Source organism: Gigantopelta aegis, chromosome 9 (assembly GCF_016097555.1).
Source record: "Gigantopelta aegis isolate Gae_Host chromosome 9, Gae_host_genome, whole genome shotgun sequence".
Classification (NCBI taxonomy): Eukaryota; Metazoa; Mollusca; class Gastropoda; order Neomphalida; family Peltospiridae; genus Gigantopelta; species Gigantopelta aegis.
The window spans coordinates 27,129,438-27,154,690 of NC_054707.1; the positions used below are offsets into that span (position 1 = coordinate 27,129,438).

A 25,253-nucleotide genomic window follows, 5' to 3' on the forward strand; every position below is an offset into this window, starting at 1 on the left:
TATTTGTTTAAAACAGACCGTTAAGTGGTTAATAAGTTCAGTAGTTTCATCATATATATATATATATATATATATATATATATATATATATATATATATATATATATATATATATATGTAGGTTATATATTACTTTACTGTGAGAATTATTTTACAAAAGTAAATTGTTAGTACAAATCATAATGATTTTACTCTTTTTTTTTTGTGACGTTGAAACTTTTTGTTAATATGGTAACGGACGTTTCAGAATCAATAATTCCCAATATCCAGTTACAAAAACATTTTATGCTCCATTTTTCCAACATAGCAATATTGGGCACTGTTCGACAATTATGTATTAATGCAAAAAGTTGCATTTTTATACACTTTCCTCCATGTAACTGCCAAGCAAGGAGAGGAAAAGAATGGATTATGTTTTCAAATTTTCATTTTAGTAGTTTAGAGACTGGTTCATAGAAATATTTTAAAGGAGAGATTGGTAACTTTAATATTTTTTTCAGTCATTTATTTATAATAACACTAATTTGAACCTTTTTTAATAAATCCACAAAGTCATGGATGAAATGTGCCACTAATATATGTTAGTGTGGTCTTCAATATAACGCGATACGGAGAGATCTGGCAAAGCTGTGCATTTAAACAAGGGGTACGTAATGAACCTTTCAGATGTCGTTTTAAATACCTTAAAACGTACTAACTTCGTTTATGATATTTTACAGTTTGTTTTTAGCATTGTTATAGCTATGTGTACAATTTTAATTTTCCCAAAGTTAGTTGAAATATAAATCGGTTTTGATATAATATTATGAAAGATCCGTTGTATTTAACAGGTGGTGGACCTTCAACATCTAAGTAAATTGAAATTTGTTCAATACATCACCTACACTGTTGCAGACATGTTCAGTTATAATCATGTTGCCCTCAGATTAGAAGTAGTAATCCATATTACTGATTATTTTTATTTTACAAATTAAAATTGTATGGTGTTTCTTTTCTGAACACATTTTACGATATGTCTTGCATGTTCATCTTCACTAGAAAGCATCAACCACAGAGGACATCTCATGCAAATTCATTGTATACATTACAACTATGTTCAAGCCTATTTACTTCAACTTCTCAACAGGTTTCACAACAAATGTACTTATATTTTGCCAATTTATAACACACATTTTTATTTCATATGCACTAAAACACTAAAAGAGTAGTCATTTTCAAAAACATCTCCAGTGAAAAGTACTTTGATGATGTTAAAACCCAAATACATTGTGTATTTATATTCCTCATATGCTATAAATTATATTACAATAATCATTTTCTGATTTAGAACACCTTTATTTTACCAAAATTTTGAAAGTGAAATGCACTGGTTTATTGAGAATAAGTGATGACACATCTTTATTAACTTTTTAAAGATACACATATTCAATAATATATATATACACATACATATAAATCCATTTATCCAGCAATCACTGTATACATTGGCAAGATATGATGACTAGATAAATCTCTATATTTTTCGTCACCGACCAAAAATATAGGTCACGTGACATAAGCCCAACTCGACTCGAATATTTCAGACTAGATTTTCAATAAACATACTATTTAAATCATTTGTTTTAGTACAGTAAATACAAATAACTTTAAGTTTTGAGATAACAATACCAAACTTGTATATTTACTTATGAATTAGGGTTTGGAAATGCTGTTTCAATGTTACAGAATGTAGTTAGCATCTTACAAAGAATGACGTCATGTATCTTGTATGACGTCATACTGCAAAAGCCTTGCTAGATTGGCGATACTCGATTTGCGTACACAAAAATGGATTAAATCATGATTTTCCGACTATTCTTGTGGGATTGCAGGATAAAAGAAATAACTGGTTACTGTCTTAAGATATCGGCTTTATCCTGCTCAAGTAGAATGGCGAATGCAGATCGGCTGCATTCGTCATTCTAACCGTCGCAGGATAAAGCCGATATCTTAAGACAGTAACCAGTCATTCCCTATATATACATACATTAACACACATATATCATAGTGTTCACTATCCATCTGACTAAGCATATCATTACTACCATATTCGCCCTGACAATAATAATAAAGAAGGCTTTACTAACATTAAAGTGTTGTCCTTTATCCTTTATTTTTACTATCCATTCACAAAATTACAGGTTATTAGTAGACGTTTAAAAACTATATCACTCTCAAATGATTATTAAAAAAAGTAGAGAGTGACATTTTCATGCACCATTTGGAACACAAAATTAAATATTATTCAGTGATTTGGGTAGTTAATTATTTTAGCCTATAGTCCCCTCTGGTTGAACCGGTAGGGAACTAATCATGTCGATGAAAAATTATGAAGTAAAATATGAAATTATTCCTCAATATATTAGGAATAAAAAACAAATAAACATTATTCCTAATATATGATACTGACTTTACCAAAACACACTCTGGTATAACCTCTTTAAATATATACATTTAAAAAAAAAAAATAATAATAATTTCTCACCAATGTAAAATGTAAGGTATGTTGAGGAAAGAGTGATCGTTATTTCACCAATAGTGTCATTGAAAATGTTGGACAGCCAAAATATTGTGATCTCCGCCATCAAAAAGCCAAATGCTGGACCTCCGACTGCGACACGCAAAAAGTTGATGATAATGGCTCCAGCTGCAACAAAATCAATTATATATTCGAGTCATGTTGGACAGCCAAACCATGCACACTACTGGTATCCATAAGGGGTTGGTAAAAAAACCTTGTTTATTTAAAAACAATAGGTGTGTCTGTTCAGCTTTAAAGTCGTGTTACTAATCTGTCCAAAAGAATGAAGAAAATTGTTAGAGTCAGGCAAAATGGTGATACTGAGGTTCAAATAGCACAATTATGCAATAACTATGCACACTCACCGTAACCATGTGAATTTTATTTGTTGTATTTTTTCTTACGAGGGGTTGGACATAACCCAGTGGCAAAGTGCTGTGATGCGCGGTTCATCTAGGGCCCATTGAGTTATTTCTTGTACAGCCAATGCACCACAACTGGTATATAAAGGCCGTGGTATGTGCCATCCTGTCTGTGGGATGGTGCATATAAAAGATCCCTTGCTACAAATGGAAAAATGAAGCAGGTTTCCTCTCTAAGAATATATGTCAGAATTACCAAATGTTTGACATCCAATAACCTGGGACGGGATGTAGCTCAGTGGTAAAGTGCTCACTTGATGCGCGGTCGGTTTGGGATCGATCCCGTCAGTGGGCCCATTGAGCTATTTCTTGCTCCATCCAGTGCACCATGATTGGTACATCAAAGGCTGTGGTATGTGCTATCCTGTCTATGGGATGGTGCATATAAAAGATCCCTTGCTGCTAATCAAAAAAGAGTAGCCCATGAAGTGGCAACAGCTGGTTTCCTCCCTCAATATCTGTGTGGTCCTTAACCATATGTCCAACGTCATATAACCGTAAATAAAATGTGTTGAGTGCATCGTTAAATAAACCGTTTCCTTCCAATAACCAATGATTAAAAAATCAATGTGCTCCAGTGGTGTCATTAAACAAAACAAACTTTAACTTTTTTCTTTGTCTTATAACGTAAAAATTAAAAGCTGACGTAAAAAATAACAAATCAATTTCATCAGTTTTTGTCTTGAGAAGTTATGTGGATTTAAAACCTGCATAATGTCCGCCATGTCACAAGTGAAATGTAAGTTATGCTCATTGCAAACGTTCCTCCAGTTGACAACTCTATGGGTAATCCCCACAAAGTTTTGTTGAAGGATGAACTTTACATAAAATCATCGACTGGTGATGTTTTACATGGTATTCTCTCTAAAAAGTGGTGACGAATCACACACAAAAAGTGACGTTTTGCAAGTGAGGCCATGCAAAGCCAGAAATTTATTGAAAATCAAAACATTTCTTGGTCATCCAATCTAAAGTTGAGTCTTAATGTGTCTCCTTATTGAAAATGGAGCACTTATGACAAAGTAGCACACTAGTAGGAGAGGAATACAGTATAACTATCCCTCTTGCTCCCCATCACTCCCTGAGACGAGTTCAAGGAAAGTAACTTTTAGCTCCCCTTAGCATGTGAATTTATATGGTATCAATACAGTAATATTTTAAATGGCTCATCATAAGTTAGGGGAGCAACTAATCCCTCCCCTTATGTTTTTTCACATACGAGGTCTGTATTAGGCTTTTTAGTGCATTATTACACCAGGCACCTGTGTAGCATATTGTGCAGGAAGGGGGACGGGTTTAGACTGACAAGCAAAGTGTTTAGGGCGGTTGGGTCATGCTTCACCAAAATATATAGAAAAATAATTCTTGGAGGGGGGTTCGACATGATGTACTATTTATTGGGGTTATTCTTTTGGCTTTTGTTGCATTTAACATTTGATCTTTGTTCACATGTATCATCACCAACAAGTTCTATAATGACCTACAGGAGTGTGTATTTATCCAGGCAACCATTAATTAGAACATGATGTTCAAATCAAAAAGTGGAACTCGTCGCCTCTTCAGTGTAACATTTTGAACTTTCGTTTGTGATAAATAGAAATCTGAGAAATGTTGTTTAATTGTTATTTGTTTATTATGTTGTGTAACTATCTCAGAAATGTTATTATTTTTTTGCATCTTCAATTCCTAAAACTAAAAACAGACAGAACGTGAATAGCAAGGCAACAATACAAAAGGAAATACAAAACACACTGAATGTGTTCTGCTATGAATATATCTGCAGTGTGATGACCAGTTGATATTGTGTTTTGAATGGTTACAATAAATAAACCAGTAAAAGCACAATGATTTTTGTACAAATTGTTTTGATGCAAGTGTAACATTATTGATAAAAAGGTAAAATGTGAAACTAGTCACTACATACTTCTAACAAGGTGTTCTGAGAGATCCACTCTGAAATATATTACTTTGCTTATTAACACTCCTGTTACAGCTACTGCAGTGTCACTATCAACTCAAGTTACACTTGACACTTATCAGTTATAAATCATCGCATTATATAGGAACCACTTGTTCTGCTGCTTTTATTTTTCTATGAATCAGGATTTTGCAGCTATTCATCCTTAAAAAAAACCTACAAATTATAAGTCACTCTTCATATAATGTGCAATTTGATTGGCTTATCAAATCCATTTGCGACAGTAAAACCTGCATTAACATGTCAGAAATTTGGGGGATCCCCAAGAGCCAATTTACATATATTACCCAGATTGGCTTCTACAGCCACTGATTGGCTGGCTTAAAAATCACAATGTTTGGTTGGTTGCTTGCCACAGCCAGAACTTCACTTTCATTCATATGTTTCCATTCATGAGTAATGCGTTTATTACATGACGTAATGGCTGATGGCTTTGTTGTAGACTGCAGAATTATTTTTACTTTAAAAATCTGTTAAAATTGATAATTGGTAATAAAGAGAATAACCAACTTGCTACGAAGAGTTGCAAATTATTTGTCCCTTGTGAAAGAATGTTGTATTCATTCATTTGGGACAGATCATTCATATTTCTTCATAGCTCATTAGTTATTTTCTAAATCCATATGCTACTTCTTGCTGTTTAGTTGGATGTTCTTACTTTTAAAATACCAATGTTGAACCTTTTTCTGAAGCAAAATGCATGCTCCTCTAAATTTTATGACATAAATGCTGTTTATAAATGTTTGTGTGATGTCATGTGTGTGATGTTGACAGGAATGAGGAAGTAAGTAACAGCAACTATGCCGAATTATGAACTTTCATTATCAAGCACCAGTTGTTGTGATGAGTATTCAAAATAAGTTAAACTAGTAATAATGGTTTATATTGTCATTGAAAAAAAAAGAAAACAAAGAAGATATTAGGAGCAACAGTTGTATTACACGTAAAAACATATTTTTTAGTCTGGTTGCACTATAATTATTTTATAAGACGGATGATTGAAACACGATCGTAGTGACCAGGTTTTTGTTAACACTGCGCTAATCCAAAACATTATTATTTAAACGATTATAAAAAAGAAAATGCATTTATTGAATTAGAATGCAGATAACTATGTTGTATTTGACCATTTGCCATTGTTAATGCTAGTTTTAGTCATTGTAATCATAAAACCAGCATAGCGTCCTCAAAGGTCAAATACAACATACATGTAGTTATCCCCTAATGAAACCAGTTTTGGTAAGTGTTTAGAAAATAGAGTATATTGCAGGATAAGTTACTTCCCTTTAGCATGGTGCTCTTCTACTGTGTTAGTGACGTGATATCTTTTCAGTTGAACCATAACGCATAATGTAAACAAAACCCACAGGGATCCACTCTTCAGGTATTATCATCATCCTAATTATTTGTGAAATTATCCATGCTAGTTTAGTTTTATATAGTAGTGCCTAATTACTGAAGATAGTAGTTTTATATAGTAGTGCCTAATTACTGAAGATAGTAGTTTTATATAGTAGTGCCTAATTGCTAAAGATAGTAGTTTTATATAGTAGTGCCTAATTGCTGAAGATAGTAGTTTTATATAGTAGTGCCTAATTGCTGAAGATAGTAGTTTTATATAGTAGTGCCTAATTGCTGAAGATAGTAGTTTTATATAGTAGTGCCTAATTACTGAAGATAGTAGTTTTATATAGTAGTGCCTAATTACTGAAGATAGTAGTTTTATATAGTAGTGCCTAATTGCTGAAGATAGTAGTTTTATATAGTAGTGCCTAATTGCTGAAGATAGTTTTATATAGGCTAGTAGTGCTTAATTGTTCAGCGTTAATGTGACATCATATTATGAAACCGTTTACTACAAAGCGGTACACTATAGAAATCATCTGTTTAGTTACATGCATACTAACAGTTAGATTATAATCCAATATTTGAACAATATTTTTATTTGTAGTAGCTATTAACAAGTAACTGACTATTTTATTTCAAGGTGAAATGCAAGACATAATTATAATGGAAAGAATTAAGTCCATTTGACTGATCGGTCAAATGTAATGACATCTATCACATAATTATTACCTGTGTAACATAATGAACGTTTGAACATAATTCATTTTAGAATTTATATTTAATGTTTTATAACGTTAACATCAAAGAAGCAGTAATCCATGTATGCATGAAAAAATAAGTGATCTCAAGTTGTAAATAGAATGCGATATCATTTAAAGGTGCATGATAGGTATAGTTGAATTATAAGAATTGTAAACCCGGATTTTTATTTCATTTCTCAGAATATGTTTATTTGCATTTTCACAACATCCTGTTTATATATAAAAGAGGACTGTTACAAAAACATCTTTGTTGGTGTCATTGTTTCACTATAATGGTTAAATTCTAACCATAAACATTTTTAAATTTTACATATTTTCCTGCACCCTATCACCACTAACAAAGAATGACTCATTCAAGTCTCTAAAATTTGGAATAAAATCCATCATTTTTTTTTTTATTTAAACTATAAGAAAGGAATAAAATCCATTTTTTTTTTTTAAATTTAAACTATAAGAAAACAAAGGCTGATGACAGACATTTCTCATACAATCACATTGGCTTCATCCACAATAAATGTAACATATCCAATTGTACATTATTTATGTTATATTTGATCAATGGTACTTTTATCTTGCATCTTTTTAAACCTATAAACTTAATATTTTGTCTGAAATTATAAAAAAAAAATATATATATGTAAACAGCATTGCTTGCCAGTATGGAACTCTGAACTAAATTATCAGTGTTGAAGATAAGCAGACTTCTTTTTTGTGGCAAAGCATATTAATAATATAGCTGTTTTTGAATTTAAATGACATCCGTATTCCTGGCTCAATCATGACATTTCTATTTTCAGAACAATGGATAACTTTCAATAACTTTCAATGTCAATTGAGAATATTTGTTTTTAAATATTAATAATTAAATTTGTTTTGCATCTATACACTTTACGGCAATCTGATTGGTCCAGAGGTGGTTACTTTTTTGCATTCAAGTCTTGATGAACTGAAAACATTTAAGCCATGCCTACACCCAGCTTGACTCACACAACTTTTTTGCAACTAGCTAGATTATTCACACGATCGTACTTATATATTTTGAAGAAAACACACATGAAAGATACAAAAAGCAATAAAATTGTGACACAGATACCACATAATAATTCACTTTTTTATTACAATAAATGAATGGAAAAAGTCATCACTAATGTAATGAGACTCAGTTGGAGTCATACAGTGTGCACATTGTTTTTTTGGGTTCATAAATATTACTAATGCAAATATCTACTGTATATTTAGGGGATAATATCACTGCCTGTGTTTTGTTGTTAACTATAAGGATTTATAAAAAAAACTTTGGATTTAGGGTCGAGGCGAAACCCTAAATCCAAACATTTTGTGATAAATCCTTATAGTTAACAACGAAACACAGGCAGTGATATTATTCCTATTCTAATACTACACCTATTAGGAATATGTGTAAGACATTTAATTGTGTTTTTATTAAAGAAATCCCACAAATCTTAAAAACCTAATTATCTATTCTCCTTACTTACTATATTCAGTGAAAACGCTTGTAATAAGTAAAAGTATGACATAATATATTTTTTCTTTCCTTCTTTTCTTTCATAACATCACTGACTTAGGAGTGAAGCAAAGGCAAATTTCTTAGTATTTTGAACATGATTTATTGTAATACAGGATAACCTAAAACTATTTTTTCGTTTGCTGTTAATTTTTGTTGCAAAACATATGCATATGATTGCATGGACTTTACATTTGTGAAGTGGTGTTTCAACCTCATATTGAATTATTTTGAGGAATTCGTCTGGATTAATTTTGGCCAAGAACCACGTTGATGGAATAGGTCTAAAAGTTTATAACTTTACTAACATATTTTCACTTATTGTTTTTATAAATTCATAAAATTATATTCATTTACATTTTGTAAAAGCATTATTTTTGTGAGTTTTTCAAAATGTTGCAATATTTTAAAACAGTAAATGTTTAAAATTGAGTTTATAAAATCGATAGTCATTTCCATTTTGTCTTCTTTATCAGTTTTATTGTCCCAAAAAGTATGTTCTAAACAAAAATGGTGTACTTCAGATTGTGATACAATTATTTCTGCTGAACCTGCTTGTGCCATTTTTGAAACACAGACTAGAATAGCAGGCAATAAGACTCATGATCGAATTGACTGCTGGGATGGACCAGGGACCGGACCTTACTCGGGGAGGGTGGGTGTTCATTGCTGCTAACAAAGTGTTAAAAATAACAATGGCACGAAATAATAATAAAATAAGAACAATAACATCATTTTGATCTGAAGTTAGTAATATATTTTTTAAATTATTTATAACAACCTTTAAATATAATGGTAGGCATGGAAATAATATACATTTGTACTAACAAAGACACCACACATGAGGTCAAGTGACAGTATATCGGATGAGTTTTTAATATTTTATCATTCTGATAAATCCTGGTTGCCCATGACAGCGTATATCTATCATCCGATTTATCACGAAAATTAACCAATGGCAAAAAGGCTTATATGACAGTTGTATTAGAATGCAGTGTATTAGCCGAGTTTTGAAGTCTAGAAATACTTTCTAAAGAAGAGATCTGGCTTATACATGGAGGCAACAGATTTGTTCATAAAATCCCGATCAAAAATACTTCAGACTGTGACTTATAAATTTTGATCAGACTCTTTCAGTTTATGTAACAATAATTTGTGCACAGTATAAATAAAACACCCCATCATGCAATATTATGTACTTTTTTGTTCTTGAATGCATTATAAGTCTGATGAATAATTAAAAATTCACTTGTTTTATTGTCATTTCAATGGTAAAACGTGTTCTTTCCAACCATCCGCCATCTTTGTTTGACAGGACCAGTCTTTCATATAACAAATTTAAGATACAAAACGGTGCTTTTTGTTTAAAAAAAGTATTATATTTGTAATATTATTGTTTTGTTTGGAGAGTGCATCAAACTGAAAAGTAATGCCATTAGGGGTGACTATTGTGGTCAGCTTTACTATTGCAATAATACTGCGATAGTTAAACTACTATTGCGATAGTATTGCAATAGTTATAGTACTATTGTAATAGTAATGCAATAGTTTTGTGAATTCTGAACTAGCTTGATAACAGTAATATAAATAGATATTTCACAAACTATTTACTAGCTTGATAACAGTAATATAAATAGATATTTCACAAACTATTTACTAGCTTGATAACAGTAATATAAATAGATATTTCACAAACTATTTACTAGCTTGATAACAGTAATATAAATAGATATTTAACAAACTATTTACTAGCTTGATAACAGTAATATAAATAGATATTTCACAAACTATTTACTAGCTTGATAACAGTAATATAAATAGATATTTCACAAACTATTTACTTCAATCTTGTAGGGGTGAGACGTAGCCCAGTGGTACAGCGCTTGCTCCATTCATGGTCGGTGTGGGATCGATCCCTATCGGTGGGCCCACTGGGCTATTTCTCGTTCCAACCAGTGCACCACGACTGGTATATCAAAGGCCGTGGTATGGACTACCCTGTCTGTGGGATGGTGCATATAAAAGAGCCCTTGCTGCTAATTGAAAAGAGTAGCCCATGAAGTGGCGACAGCGGGTTTCCTATCTCAATATCTGTGTGGTCCTTAACCATACATGTCTGACGCCATATCACCATAAATAAAACGTGTTAAGTGCGTCCTTAAATAAAACACTTCTTTCTTTCTGTTTTTCAATCTTGCAATATATATGTATGTATTGATGTATGCATGTGTATGTGTGTGTGTGTGTGTGTGTGTGTATGTCTGTGTTTGTACTTAGTTATTTGTAACAATGTCACAAGGTAGTGAAATCATATTTTATAAATTTATAATATAAAGACATCACATTGTTGTTTTTATGCTTTATTTTCTATGGTGTCCAATGTTTTTGCAGAAAGATCAACTTATTTATTGTTTCGAAGGTTTCTGCAGAATTTTTTTTTTTTTATGGTTTCCAATGTTTTTGTAGAAAAATTAACGTGACCACGTGTTTTGACTTTAATTGCGATCACTGTGCAGTGACAATATCACCAGCTGTTGAAAACACTGAGGGCACCGATGTAGCAGGGACGCAGAGGTACTTCTTTGCAATGATGAATAACGAGACCGGCCTCGGTGGCGTCGTGGCAGGCCATCGGTCTACAGGCTGGTAGGTACTGGGTTCGGATCCCAGTCGAGGCATGGGATTTTTAATCCAGATACCGACTCCAAACCCTGAGTGAGTGCTCTGCAAGGCTCAGTGGGTAGGTGTAAACCACTTGCACCGACCAGTGATCCATAACTGGTTCAACAAAGGCCATGGTTTGTGCTATCCTGCCTGTGGGAAGCGCAAATAAAAGATCCCTTGCTGCCTGTAGTAAAAAGAGTAGCCTATGTGGCGACAGCGGGTTTCCTCTAAAAACAGTGTCAGAATGACCATATGTTTGACGTCCAATAGCCGATGATAAGATAAAAAATCAATGTGCTCTAGCGGCGTCGTTAAATAAAACAAACTTTACTTTTGATGAATAACGATAAACATCTTTGATTATTTTCACTCCACAAGATCAAAGGATTTCACTATGCATACTATCGAAACTATCAGTAATGGAGCAAACAATTGCGATAGTTATCGATAGCTGACTTAACTATCAATGCATTGCTACACCACTAAATGCCATAAATAAATTAAGCTTATTATTAACATTACCGACTGAAAAAACAACATGAATTTCATGACAATAAATACTCCATACCATATGACAGTGAATAATAGTCACGGACCACAGAATCTTTTGTTTCTGAGTGGGGGAAAATAGGGATTAAACATGCCTTATTCAGTTTAATTTTTGCTGTCCAGTGAATAATTTAATTACTTATGTGCAGTGATATGTTGTTACAGCTTGAATTGTTTATTTTTCTGTTATGATTTATTCCGTATTACTGTGTCTGTAATAATTAAAGAAAACATATATATAATGAAAAAGAAAAGCACGTGTCTATTTGTTGATAGTATTATTGAAATCAATACAAGGTACAACTGGACTGAGACCGTGGCCAATGATTTTGTACTTTATATATAGGGTCAAATTAAAAGGTCGGCTTATCCAAGGAGTCGGCTAATACACAGCAATATACAGTATGTTTGAAAAAATATAATTTAAAAAACTGCACCATTTATGAAGTGAAGTGAAATTATGGTAAGTAGTGTTACCTGTCTAAACTGGATCAGGCAGGGATGCTAACTTTTATCTGATTTAGACAGAATTTGGTGTTTTATAGAGGGTCGTGTTTAGGATTTAGAAAATTCAGGACCATGAAACCAATTTGGCTGGTTTTGACAGGATTCCGATATGTTTGTTCAGGGTCTGGTTCTATAAGAAGCCAAAATGATGTTGTGAAAATTGTTTTTCCTCAACCTTAGATATGATATGTCCTACATATCACAATATTGAAAAATACTGACAACTTTGTCTGATCATTGTAATAATCGTACAAACCTGATGTACCACCTGATTTGACCGCTAGGTCAAAAAACACATTGAAAAGAACAATGGCTGCACCATCATTAAACAAGGATTCTCCTTCAGTTACCATGGCAAGCTGCTTGGAAGCACCTGTTGATATAGAAAGGAACCTGTAATTAAATTTCTAACTTACCATTAAAACACACAACAATCTGATTAGTCAGGAAATAGGCATAGAAATTAATCCTACTAAAAGTGTTACACTATATAAGTATTATTATGTATATATACTGAGTCAAATTAAAAACTTCACAACCATTTCATCTTGGCCAATTTGCAAATATGACAGAAAAACGTGTTGAATAAGGTATATTTTAATTGTATGATGTCCAAAGGAAGAATAGGAATAAGTTTTGAGTCCAAAATCTGTTAAATGCACCCACAGCATTCGCCAAAACCAGAAGCAGTTGAAATAGTAATTCACAAAAGGGGTTGACTGATGGAATCACAGGTTCAATAGCACATATGCCCTCCATGTGTACCCATAATTGCAATGCAATGCCTCCTCATTGACTTCCTCATGCATGTGAGTAAAGACTGCATTAGGGACACAGCGCCATTGTTCCACTAATGCAGCACCAAGTTCCTATAAAGTCTCAGACATCTCAGACGTGCTCGATGGGATTCAAGTCAGGCGACCTTAAAGGTCACCCCATGACGTTGATGCCCATGTTCCTCAGGTAATCCCATGTCAAGATGGCCATGTACGCTTCTGCCTCCGAATCTGTCAATTTCATTGACACAACACTGAGCATGACATTCACCACATCATCTCCAAACCCTCTGCCTGCCATCAGAAAATCGCAGTGTGAATCTTGATTTATCTCTAAACACGACTCTATTCCATTCACTCTGAATCCACTGCAAGTGCTTTTGTGCCCACAGTTGATATTGGTATAATTATGTCAAAATGGGTCAACATATGGGTGCTGTGCGTGGAGGTGAGCAGTTCGCAGCCGATTTTGGATTGTTTGCGCAGACACCCAACGTCTGAAAAGTTCATTTGTGGTCGCTGTAGCTGTCATAAAATGGTCATAACACGATATAACGGTCATACGCCTGTGACATCACACATGGTCTACTTGGTTGGGGACGATCAACTGTGGTGCCCGTTTGTTGTACTCGTATCTGCAGATCATAAACTGCCCATCGACTGCAACCAAATGCCCTTGCATTCCCCAAGTGCAACATGCCAACAACACGTTCACGCTGCACATCTGTGAGGAGTGGCATTGAAACAGGTCATAACAAATATGGTTTTTTGTTTTGTCAAGACTACTATGAATAAGTAACTATGAAAACACGTGTGTTATTGTAGTCATGTGACCAGTGGCATGTGCAACATCACTTTTGCCTCAATGGTTCTGTGCACGTGCTATGGACCGGGTCACATGGGCTGTGATGGGCTTCAGATGGAGTGTTGACATTGCCATTACCATATTTATTCCTGAAAACTACCAGCTTTCAACACTTGTTGACTTTATTCAAATTTAACATTGTGAAGTTTTTAATTTGACTCAGTATATTACTGACCGTGGCTGTGAAGTAGAAACAGAAATAGAAATTGTAATATTCTGGTTCAACATTTTATATACGGTTATATGGTGTCAAATATATGTTTAAGGACCACACAGATATTGAAAGAGGAAACCTGCTGTTGCCACTCCATGGGCTACTCTTTTCGATTAGCAGCATGGGATCTTTTATATGAACCATCCCACAGACAGGGTAGTACATATCACGGCCTTTGATATACCAGTCGTGGTGCACTGGCTGGAATGAGAAATAGCCCAATGGGTCCACCGACAGGGATCGATCCCTGACTGACCGCTCATCGAGCGAGTGCTTTACCACTGGGCTATGTCCTGCCCCTCACCACTCTGGAAGACTGAAGCAGTTTTTTCGACTCGGGGAAAATGCTTTTTCTTGGTCACTTGTCCATTGCCATTTTACATCTTTTCTCAGCAAGAGATGCAGGGGAGCCAACACAGTGGAAACGTTAGGAAGGAATTTTGCGTAATAATTCAGAAGACCAAGGTATGACTTGAGTTCAATGACATTAGTAGGTGAACTGAACTTTTGTGATAGTTTCGACTTTGTTTTGAACCGGATGCAGTCCTGCGTCAGTTTTGTGACGCATGTACACTACCTCTTTGGCTTGAAAAGTACATGTACACTTGTCCTCCTAACACAAATACCTGCATCATAATGTTTCAATATTTTGAACATGATGAGCATCATCTTCACCAGAGATCAGAATATCATCCTGATATCCACATGTCATTGGAATCCCTTGAAGGAGATTATCCAATACATCTTTGAAAGATTGCTGGAAATTCCAAACGGAAATCTATTGTAGCAAAATAGACCATGGTGAGTATTGATGGTATGCACTTTTGAGATCAATTTTATGAAAGTTTTACCTCCAGATAGAGATCTTCTATCTTCGAAAGTGGATAAGAATCTAGTTTGGAAACTTGATTTATGGTGACTTTGTAATCACCACATATCCTAACTTTTCCGTCTTCTTTCAAAACAGGTACAATTGGAGATGCCCAGTCACTATACTTAACTTGTTCAATGATTCAATGATTCAAAAATGATAGTCACTTTTATTCACTGAGAACATAGACTTATCGTCTACTTGGCTACAACGTAAACCCAAGGATACCTTCTCGGTATTGTTATATTAACACTTCCGGAAATAATAACTAAACAATATAATAGTTTCTATATCACTATTGGTATTAATGCTATGAACATTACAGAAACAAAATTTTAATTTCTGGTTATATGGTTATGGACATATGACTAAGGACCACACAGATTATGAGACAGAAAACTCACTGTCAACTAATATATTGCTAATCATTTTAAGCTATTAATATACAAGTTTTGATGAAATTAAACTTTTTTAAAAAGTTAAGAATAGATATTTGGTACCATGCAGAATTCGGATATTGATATTCGGACGTTGTCAGTGATATTTTATCTTAATTGAGAGTTTATATTATGTGTGCGCGCGGAAGTGTGAAAGTTTGTATTTGTGATAGTAAGGAATGTTTATATTATATTTTGTAGGTTTTTTCAATACGACAAATAAAACTTTGGAACCACAAGAAGTTTTGTAATTACTTCAGCTCCGGGTTACATTGTTTTTGTTAAAATGTTACATATTTTTAAAATGTGAACATGGACCATACCATACATATTTCAAAATGGCCACCACAGTCACCCAGAGAGAGAAACAAAATCATTTAGTTTTATTTAAACATGTTCTTTTAGGTGCTTTTTTTAAATCATGATCAATATACACTTATGAAAACTACATTTATAGTAGGCCCTACTTTACCTTAATGAACAATAAAGATTTGTTTAAAAAAAATAAAAATAATAATAAACAGAATCCATATATTATGTAGTAAATGGAAATTTTACATGACTTTCACTGCATTAATGCTTTTTCGTTTTCTTTTCCTTAAAATTAGAACACCTTTTTTGTTACAAAATGTCACTTCTTTTTTTCATTTAGGTTAACCCACTAAAACTCTTTCTTCCACAAGAACACGAATCCTCTATGCCATTTCGTTTTTTATAGGTACTTCTTTTCTCAATGGTTTTGGTTTCCGATTGCTTCTCCGAGGGGCATTCATGATTTATCATTAAATAGTGGCTAAACACTTGCTATGGTGCTGCCATCATCGTGATAAGAATTATCAGTCGCTCTGTTAAATAAGTGTGCCATGCTAATTCACAAACACAAAGTAGACTGATCTTTTGCAATGACAAATAATGGCCATTTTTCTAGTTGCTAATACAAACTTTACAATTCAATTAGGCTTCATATTTATAAACAATACATTCATCTGACGTAAAAAAACCAAATTCTTAATTTACAGTAGTTTGTTTTAGTTGTATCACTTTCGAACTACAAAAAACCCAACCCTTATCGTTATTGTCATGGTTCATTCACGCAGCTGGCTCACTAATCAACCAATCAATGGGATACTTTTGGTATTTCCAAGAAATTCCGTCTGTTCACGTCCACTTTAGTAATACCCTCACCTTGGCTTCCATATCTTTGATGTTCGAAACTGACATAATTCAAGAGTTAAACTTGATAATGATTGAGGCCATTTTTATGTGTTCGGAATTAAAATTTTTGTATAAACTGTTGAATATTTAATTTTGTGTTATCGGTAATACTCTTTCTAGCCACTAAATTACTTCAAATCCTACCACTGAAGGGTGGAATTTCAAACATAGACGAATTAAGTGCTTTGTTGAATGAGGAGTAACTGGATGTGCCAAAAAAAAAAATCTAGTAGCCAGGCGGACTACCGCATTTAGATATTTGCTAGACCGAGTGATAAGTTGGTAGCCAAAAAACCCTGGGGCTATCACTAAGGTCGAGCTGTTACTAATTTGACTAACTTTTCCCCAACTTCTAAACACTCTCAGGGGTTAAAGGTCATTTTATAGAAATGAAGAATGGCTGACTGCTCAGTCAAAAAATTAATATTATGATAATGAAAAGAACCATTTAATACTATTAAATGTGTATTATTTTACTGACCAGTTTCTCTGAGGATGGCAACAACAGCCACTGGGTCTGTGGCACTCAAAATGCTTCCAAACATCATACCAATTATCCAGTCCCATTCATAATTAAACATCTGAACGCACAAAATACAAGTCAAGAAAGCGGCCAAAGCTGAAAAGAAACAAAAATCCAGAGAAAATATCATTAAATAGAAGGGAAAGGAATATTTGTTTAACGACACCTCAGCACATTTTCAGCTTTGGCTATTTGGTTTGTAACATTATTTCAACATGAGAGAAAAATTAGGAAATTGGTCATGAGGGCATGTTGTGTGGTTATGCATGCATGGTTTTCCTCCCCCTCATAAACCCACCCTCTCTACCTAACTTTAATACTTATATTTTATTTTTTACTTTTATTATTTTTATTTCTATAGTAATTATCTCACAATACTGTTACAACTACATATGTTTTTTCTGATTGTCACCAGTAGTTTATGACGTTGTCGATAGATGGTGTATCCGTACAGCTGCCATTAAGGGAGTCAAATTCACGCCACAGTAACATGTGAAGGCATTGCATCTAGTTGCAATACCTATACATGAACACGCCAATACAAAAGCATAGTGAATAGTTTAATCACACAAAAGTGAAACTTTACTGAATGTATTCTAAAATATAGACAAACATTTCAGTTATGTATGTTTGTAGAAAACAGGTAGTGCATCATTTTAAAAAAGAAAGACTGACCTTTGATTTAGGTATCAACATTTAGCTGTTACTATTACTAGCTTTAGGCTATTCCTGATGTGATCACATGGGATTGAAGTGGGATGCAGTTCACACTGCAAAATATTGCTCTTTTTTCTTTGCTTTTTGCTTTCGCTTTTTTATAAATAAAGAGAGATTATTACCAGAGTGTCTTTCAGTATTGTCAATATCATATATTAGGAATAAAAATTGTATTATGCGAGCCTCTGGCTCTTCCGTTGATTTTATATATATTATTATTATTTATTTATTTATTTATTTTATTTATTTATTTTATTTATATATTTATATATTTATTTATTCATTTAATTTATTTCTATTTCTATTTTTAATTTTTTAATAAAATTTTCTTGGAAAAAAATAAAATTAAATTAATCATCCACAATATACAACACTAAATTACCCTAAAAATGTGTCTCTGATTAGTCATAAAATGTTCTATTCATGTACAGTTAATTGCAAAAATGAACCACTTGGAAACTTCCCAAGACAAATACAAATAAAACTGGTGTTGAGGGGAGGGGGGGGGTTGGATGGTTCCAACAGATCCCCAAGGGGATACCAGAGTTTTGTGAAGGGGCCCTACAAAATTATAAAATGGGCAATTTAAGTATGTCGAAGGCAAATAAGCCGAGCTCCCTTTGAAACCTTCCTGGTGACACCCAAGACAAGTACAAATAAAACAGAAGCATAGGCTGGGGGTGGGTGTCATCTGACACCCCGCTTAGCTGAGGCTAAAATATATTTTTTAAAAGTGCAATATATATATTAGGCTATACAGGTGTCCAGAAAAATTATATTTGCTTGCATATGTCTAAATTATTCGTAATGTTTTTGTATTCGCATGTATATGTGCTGTATTATTTGCATTTTTGATGATTAACACACTCCCACCAACTTTGATATGAATCCACAATCTTTAAACAAGGTTAAATTATCCAACATAGAGGTTTTGCTTTCACAAACTGTACCAAAAAGGTCATAAATACTGAAAATGCAAACAGATGCAATGCCTTCACATGTTATTATTATGCGAGTTTCACTCCCTTAATGGCGGACCAATGATTCTAAACATGGCTGCCCACAGTACTTTGACATCACTGGCCAGTATATAAACCCATCTATTGGTGACAAATAAGATAACTTGTCAGGTATACCATGTCAAATCAATCACTTTTAGAACTAATCTTCAAAAGTTTAAAAATATTTACCTAGGCCTGGGAGAGCTAAAATTAACACTTGAAAGAATGACTTCTTAAATGTATGATACTCCATTGCAAATGCTGACTCAAAAATCAACACTGGTAGAAATACAAACAAAATGATGTGTGGATCAGCAGCAGCTATGTGTGACGTCAAGTATCTTTCAACAGCATGAATAGATCTGGAACCAACTCCCAACACGACACCTAGCAGAAGTAACACCACCGTATATGGCAACTTCGGTTTTATGATGCAAACTAGCTGCCGAACAGCCGCTGAAATTACAAACATAGAAATTTATTCAAAATGAAAAAGAATCACATAAAATATCATGAATTTTATACACTTGTAATTTCATCTGCTTCCATCATGAATATTATTATAATTTATGATGTCAGTTCAATTCTTAGGCTAGCTGTGTAAAATATTTTTGGTTGTCACTGTTTCCTCAACAACTTCTTGCATAAATGTTAACATTACAATAAAGTAAAGTTAAAACCAGACAAATTTTATTTTGCCAAATTGTAGTCAAATATCAGGAGATGACATTACACATGTTATTTCCAATAAAGATTTTTTTTCTCTCCAATTTTACAAAATACAGAAAATCCTCATTCAAATTGCTTTTTGGCAAAAAGAAAAATGACCAAGAGTTAAAGTTCTCACTATTCAACAATTTTTGTATAGTGAAAAGATTAAAACAATGTCATGTAAAAGTCGTCCTTGTTTTCAGATGTTTGGAACATTTTGTGTAGGTTCATAATTTTATTATACTATAAATGTTAACTTTTTGGCAAATTTTTGCGTTTGTGGTCATCCTATTGTTTTGATAGCTCAAAATATATTTTTACAAAGTCATGTATCTTGGGAATTGCAGGCCTCTGAGAATTAAAACAAATATTAATTATCATGCTAACCTTGGGGCAATTATGTCATCATGCAGGCCTTGAACTTATAAAATTTGGTAGCCCTCAGTAAAAATTGGCAGCCCCATAATTGCAATAAATTTAAAAAATAAAAATAGAACAAGCAAAATCAGTTATTTTTGTTTAAACATGTTGTTTTAGGGTTATTTTGTTTAAGTCATGAGCAATATACACTTATGAAAACTAGTCTACATTTATAGCACTAATTTACATGAATAAACAATAAAGATTTATTTAAAAAATAATTAAATTACTGACCGCCGTGTTTTAAATATGTGTGCCACACTAATTCCCAACCACAAAATAGATTTTGAACTTTTGCAATGACAAATAATAGCCATTTTTCTAGCTTTACAAACTTTACAATTGGCCTCATTTATTTATACACAATACTTTCAGCTTTCCTTAAAATAATTCTGTATTTAGTTGTATCACTTTCGAAACTACAAAGAAAACCTTCCCCAAGTAAGGTCATAGTTCATTCATGCTGTTGGCTCACTAATCAATGTGAAGTTTTTGGTGTCAATCAAGTACATTTCCAAGAAACTTGCAGACCCTAAAATCGATGGTCACCTGATGGCCTATCTTAGTCAAATTTATAGTCACCCTTAGCAAATAAAGGTCGCTAAGGATGACTGGGTGACTGCTAAATTTCAACCCTGGTGACCGGCAGTTAGTCCATTACAGGCGCTGTCTTTGTATAGGCATTAAGTTGAATAATGTAAAGTCTGACAACAAGATTATACATCTTCATTGCACCTTTTATGGGTTAAACAAAAACAAATAGAGAACTCATTCCATTTTTGTGTAACCAGTCATGACCATATAATGATGTCCTAAACATAATGCACAAAAGTAAAATGGGTTATACAGGACTTATGCAAGTGACGATGGAATAAAACTGTTTTCACAATTTAATTTTCTGAGGCCTGAATTAGGGTCAGTGACTTTAATAAATCAGACTATCCTATCAGTATGAAGGGGTATCACGATACATCCATCACACGATCCGATATTTATCACGATACACAACCCACAATACTATTCGTATCACTATATCTCATTCATGGTGTTTTCCCCACAACACAAGAAGTTAAAGTTTAGGTGAAATGATTTTCAAATAAGAAATAAACATGATAAAAGAAAAACATTGATTAAACACAGTTTTAATATACAAATACCTTACCACAGATACATTGACATAAGCAGGCACATGTTCTCTGTCCACTCCACTGTGTTAAAAATTTGCTCGACAGATTTACCAGTAACGTAGGCCTATCATTGTATCAATAAGTACATCTCAATGCAAATTGGTTGGTGTTGGTAGATCGTTAATAAGGAATTAAAATCGACAGATTTAACTTATCAATAAGGACATCTCATTGCAAATTAGTGTTTGTGGATTGATAAGGAATTAAAACAGGAATCGATACCTGGTCAAAATATAGTTATGTTACCATATTTACTTGCTTAAACTTTATTGTTAATGAAAATGATTCTGACTTGTGAAGTCAACAATAAATCTGTACATGAAAAAACAACCGAACTCGTAATTTGAAGTCACTATAAACGAACTGTATTATCTTTTAAAAACAAAATAAACAAATAAGTGTGACTCACTGGCTTAGGAAGCGGAGGGGGGGGGGATAAGGGGGCACGTGTCCCCCACCTTTCAGATATTTTGCTTTATATTTGCATTATAATAGCGTAAACGTGTGTAAATATAAAAGTGTGCCCCCGATTTTTGGCACCTTCCTACGCCACTGTGTGCGTCTTATTTACTAACCCAAGTTTCCAATGACTGTGCCGAACTTACCACCAATGGCACAGCTGCCGAACACAAACAAAATGAGGACTATGTTATGCGACTTTCTTTCTCCTGTGGCATGATCCGTTTCATTTTCGTGAGTGGTATTAGTGAAGTTGGTGTCTATGGTCAAGTTGAGGTCCATGTTTTACCTAAAACAAAGTCAATTTTAAATTACAACAAAAATGAATCGAAAAGTAACCGGAAGTGCAAGTAATTTAATGACGACATTCTTGCTTAACATGACGTTAGTTCGCACACGGTCCCCCCCCCCCCCCCCCCCCCCTTCCCCGAGTCAGGCCACCGATCTTATCGCAGGTCGGACTCTGGATGGGCGTGTTTGAAACCTTAGTGGTATATAAGCACGTTAAAGTAGTTATCTATCTATCTATCGCACATGTTTTACCTAAAACAAAGTCAATTTTAAATTACAACAAAAATTAATCGAAAAGTAACCGGAAGTGCAAGTAATTTAATGACAACATTCTTGCTTGACATGACGTTAGTCACAAATGCATCGTAGCCTAAATGGGTAAGATGCCCGTACGATGTGTGTTTTTGACGATATCCTACGAATACCCCATGGGCATCGGTGACATCCTATGGACATCGTTGAGTTTTTGGCCGATTTTTGGACATCGGAAACTTTTAATGCGGAATTATACTTTTTTTAAGACCGTACGATTTTTAAAATCAGAAACCCACCGCGTTATCTGGAGACATCGCAGGGAGGCCACACGATGCCACTACGATGTTGGAACAACGTACGGGTATCGTACGGTGACCTTACGATGCCCTTACGATGTCCTTAAGATTTGATGGCCCTAAAAAATGTGTCAACCCGTAGGGTCCCCGTAAACACACCGTAGGCCTATCTAATGTGATCATGGCAAAGCTTTTTGGGATAACCCTACGATTCTTTACTGACGTCGCGAACGCCAGGACGCCGTACGGTTACCCCCGACCGGTGCATTTGTGACCGAGGCAAAAGCAAACTACATGTAATTCATCAGATATTAAATGCTAGGGTTCCCACGATCTATCGTCACTCGGTTTTAAAATCTGGAAATCGTCCACTTTCGTTAAGCTTTGGTCAGACCGAGCTACGACGTCGTGCGATGGGGTGAGATTCTTGATATCTATGATTGTCCCCGACTCGGCTACGCTGTTACAATCTTAGTTGTGTGGTCACACTGGAAATGATGGGTTTGCGACGCATCTGAGACAATCGTAAGGAAATCGTACGACATCGTACGACCGTCGTACGAGGTCGTACGACTTCACTATGATTGTCTGCCGAGAAGCTGACATCATCGTAGGAACACGATTAAAGTCGTGCGATGGTCGTGCGACCTCGTACGATGTCTTACGATCCCACTTGATGTCGTAGGCCCCACGACGTCGTCGACTGTCATACGACATCGTTTGCCATTTACATTTCCGTAGTTCACAGTTTTTGAAAAGTTCAGAGAGAAGTTTCTACAAAGTAAATCTCAAGTTGAACGCACGACTATCGCACGACCATTAAATAATATTTCCAGGTGAGAACATGTGAAAATGTCGTACGATTAGCGGCGACGTCTCTACAATCCCGGGAATCGCGGCCAGGTTTTTGAACATGACCAAAAACCGCCAAGATGTCGTGCGAGGACCCCCGATGGCTGCGACGTCGTGCAACGTCGCACGATTACGTACGATTCCCCCCCCCCCTCCCCCCGATGGTCCGCGATCACCCACAATTCACCCATCGCAGGTGGTCGTACGACATCTTAAGACGTCTTAAGGCCGGTGTGACAGTAGCTTATTCACCTCCGAAAGTCAGTTTTTGAAAGATTCGTTACTGTCACATAATGAAATGTAACGTTTCAGCCACTTTTTATAATACTAAATGATGTAATGGCTTAGTTACATTTGCTCATTTCTTAGATATTTATATACAATTACAATTTTACAATTTTATTTCTTTATGTATGAATAATACAAAGAACATTGCACATTTTAAAACATAAGTAAGAATATTTTAATAAGTACATATACCGGTATACAGTTATGTATGGATTTTAAGTGTAGCCTATAATGGCACACAATGTTGTATATAATTTAGATTTAATAATAATTAATAAAACTACACTGCTTATACTGAGGAAGAAGATCTGGAAAGTTCTGTGTGTCTATGTAAAAACATTTCGTAACATGCCTACCCAACTATTGGTGATATGTGTGCAGGGCAGTTTAAGGGGAAAAAAATAATTTCCAAGTCGAGCACTCGAGGTTTCTGTTTCACCCTTAGTCCATGTCAGTCTAGCCTCTACCCATTGACCAGTCCAGCTTGGGTGTTCCTAACAGAAGCCAAATCTCCTGCTGGCATAGCTCTCTGGGTCACCGAGACATACAAGTCCCCTCACCATGTCAAGGAAAAGACTATGAAGGGAGTTTACTTCATGTAAAATGTTTGTTTTGGGGTAAGGATTTTTTGGGACGCCACTGTACAGGTTTCACATTATCTAGTAATTAATTAAGCACAAATGAGGTATGGTATCGATTAATATGTAGGTTTATTTGTTTATTTTATTTTATTTTATTTTATTTCATTGTTATTGTTATCGTTATCGTTATTGTTATTATTATTTATTAAAGAGAACAAACATGACGATGCATCTTTACTTGAAGTTCTTTTAAAATCTCTCCTCCAGTTACACAGTAAATAAGATGCCATTTATTAACCCAGGGAACATTTCTATTAAAATATTATCCGAATTCATGCCAATAGTGTTAAATGCGGCGAATGTTCCTATTTTTAAACCTATGGGCTTCATTTCACGTGAATCCCAGTAACCTTGGTATAAAGTAAATGTTGCTGAACCTATGAATCATGTCCCAGATGTTAAACATTTTAGTTTATTCCTGAAAACGTGAGACAAGTATGTTCAGTTAAAACGAAATGTATTACTTTGAAAATATTTGTGGATAATCTCTTAAAAGACACATTTTCTAAACCATTGATGAATTTTCTTGTTAGTTAACTTAAATGGACAATGAACAATTCATATACACATTATATTGTTATACACCCTAAAAAGTGGCAGACAGCCACCCTATGGGAAACCTACCATGTAACTTTTAAGGTCTAATATACAAGGTTTATAAAAACCGTGACACCTAATCTATTGGTGACACGGGGCCAGTTTCACAAAGACGTTTACTGTAACCAATTACTAGTGAAAATGTTTCTTTGGTAAGTAAATTCATTATTGTGCCACATTCTTGAATGTAGCAGACAATACTAATGAACTTTACAAATCGTCATTTCTAAAAAATACAGTTTTAAAATTTGACCCTTACAGAGGGTTCGTTGAACTGCCCCTGATTTAAGCGATTTAAAAACAAAATATTGTCCGGATACATAT

At 34.2% G+C, this 25,253-nt stretch overlaps 1 protein-coding gene across 2 annotated transcripts in view; it reads right to left on the reverse strand.

Moving 5' to 3' along the window:
- Positions 1-25,253, reverse strand: part of LOC121380911 (sodium/hydrogen exchanger 10-like) — an 84,409-nt gene that overhangs the window by 51,292 nt on the left and 7,864 nt on the right. For both annotated transcript variants that reach the window (XM_041509942.1, XM_041509941.1), the window contains exons 2-6: positions 21,856-21,998; positions 19,122-19,388; positions 17,173-17,310; positions 12,570-12,686; positions 2,525-2,686 (exon numbers count right to left, since the gene is read on the reverse strand). In XM_041509942.1, the coding sequence (XP_041365876.1) occupies positions 2,525-2,686; positions 12,570-12,686; positions 17,173-17,310; positions 19,122-19,388; positions 21,856-21,991 (820 nt within the window). In that variant the 5' untranslated portion in view covers positions 21,992-21,998. The remainder of the gene's footprint in view (positions 1-2,524; positions 2,687-12,569; positions 12,687-17,172; positions 17,311-19,121; positions 19,389-21,855; positions 21,999-25,253) is intronic.